We start from the raw sequence: 1,894 nt of genomic DNA on the forward strand, positions 1-1,894 counted from the left end.
TGGTCTGGGAAAAGACGTTCCCGTAGAGCGTGCCCAGAGCCAAACCCACGTCCGCCTGCGTAAAGCCCAGCTTGATCCTCCGCTGTTTGAACTGCTTGGCAAAGTGCTCCAGCTCGTCCGAAGTCGGCGTCTCCTCGTCGGAGTGGTCGTGGCAGTGGTGGCCCCCGAGGTCGCTGTGCTCGGGGCTGAGCGTGTCCCTGAGGCCCGGGTGCATGCCTTGGCCCTGCGGGTTGGGTGGAGGTGTGAGGCCACCGTGGTCCAGCATGCCGTTGACAGCGAAGCCCGTTTGCGAGTAGATGTTAATCTGCTGCCCGCTGGTGATGGAGGAGTTGTGGGACACCGGAGTTCCCCAGGCTCCGGGGTGGTTGCCATGGTTGTTGTGATGAGGGGAGTGATGCGCTACGTGCGAGGAGCGATGATGGATGATGCCAAGCTGCAGGTCTTCTCGGCCGGGTTTTACGTCCTGCTGCTCCATGGAGGCCGACCAGGGGCTGCCCTCCGACAGACTGCTCGCCCACTGGTGCACGAGAGGGTGTCCGTTGCTCTGGACGCTCTGCAGGTAGTCACTTTGGAGGAGTTTCTGGTGGCCTCTGTAGGGGCTAGCAGGCTGCATGGCCTGGCTGTCCGGGTGAATCATGGGACTGGAGCTGAGCAGGGTGTAGGGGCTGGAGGCAGCTGTGGCCATGCTGGCTGCTGAACCCCGCTAGTGCTACTGAAGGAAGGGAGCAGCTCAGCCTCTGACATCTCCCTCTCTCTGGAGTCTCGGCAGCAGCCTGCCGTTGACTGACAGCCTCCACCGCCACTCACAGACCGACGGAGACGCATTGACGACGCGCCTCGACCAATGGCGGCGCAGGCGGCCGAAAACTCCGCCCCTGGAAGCCGAGCTTCGGACGGGAAAGGGTTACAGGCAGTCGAACCGGAAGTGAGACGGAATGCCGGTCCAGTGGGTCTTGCTGTGCAATGATTTGTGCGTGCAGCGCAGTTCCTGTTTATTAATTAAAGTTTCCAACTGATTTACGCACGAGTTTTTATTGCTTCTCCTGTCACCCTTGAGCGCGTGCGAAGGAGGAGATTAAGGCGCAATGACATTTGTTAGACGTGCCAGCACTTAATGTAGAAGAATACAATCAAACCAAGAGCGGTTCTCATTGCTAATTATTAACTTTTAGAGAATACTTCTCCAGGTGTTTATGGAGTCCCCCTCAGTGTTTTACGCGGAAGGGTTTTACGCACAGGGCATTTATTTTCCATAACCATTTGGTCAGACAAAAAGAATGCATGGCCTGAGCCTATAATGGCAATTTAGTAGACATATTTAAAATAATATGTCCATAAGATTGGCTATTTAAAAAAAAATGGAAAACATACATTTATTTGACAGGCCAAACTCACACCTCACACTTTTTGCCCCTCATGGAATCATGCACTCATCGGACATGTTTACAGCCTAAAACTTTATTATTTCTATATTTTCTCAAAGACATAAACGTGTCCTCACGCACTACACACTGCCAATCTTTAAGAAAATCCTCAGTTCATCTCAGAGTTGTAAAATATCTATCTGCATAAATGGGAACTAACTTAGCTGCGTAATTATATTTGCCATTAGAGGACGACTGCGTCCCAGTCTCCTCACTGGTTTGAAATTCCATTAAATATATTGCTCGAGCTCCCAGGTTAAGCTTGATTTAAATTTGCATACATTTTCATACATTTAGGAGAAATAAAAGAAGGCTGCAGCCACCAGAAAGTCATTAAAGAGCGCTGAGCCGAGGAGCTGCTTAGACGGAGACAGCGAGGAGGCTGGAGAAGGTGAGCTGACTGCGGGCTGGAGGGTGGACGGGGCCGCTGGAGGGTGGACGGGGCCGCTGGAGGGTGGACGGGGCCGCGG

The 1,894-nt window shown here is 53.1% G+C and overlaps 1 protein-coding gene and 1 long non-coding RNA gene across 2 annotated transcripts in view; one reads left to right on the top strand and one right to left on the bottom strand.

Moving 5' to 3' along the window:
- Nucleotides 1-874, bottom strand: part of LOC117951780 (POU domain, class 3, transcription factor 4-like) — a 2,258-nt gene extending 1,384 nt beyond the window's left edge. Inside the window, exon 1 of the mRNA XM_034883684.1 lies at nucleotides 1-874. This exon is cut by the window's left edge and continues 1,384 nt beyond it. Within this exon, the coding sequence (XP_034739575.1) occupies nucleotides 1-685 (685 nt within the window). The 5' untranslated portion in view covers nucleotides 686-874.
- LOC117951790 overlaps nucleotides 1-1,894 on the top strand; it is a 265,968-nt gene that overhangs the window by 99,091 nt on the left and 164,983 nt on the right. The window lies entirely within an intron of this gene.

The sequence above is a fragment of the Etheostoma cragini genome, chromosome 10 (assembly GCF_013103735.1).
Source record: "Etheostoma cragini isolate CJK2018 chromosome 10, CSU_Ecrag_1.0, whole genome shotgun sequence".
In the NCBI taxonomy this organism is placed as follows: Eukaryota; Metazoa; Chordata; class Actinopteri; order Perciformes; family Percidae; genus Etheostoma; species Etheostoma cragini.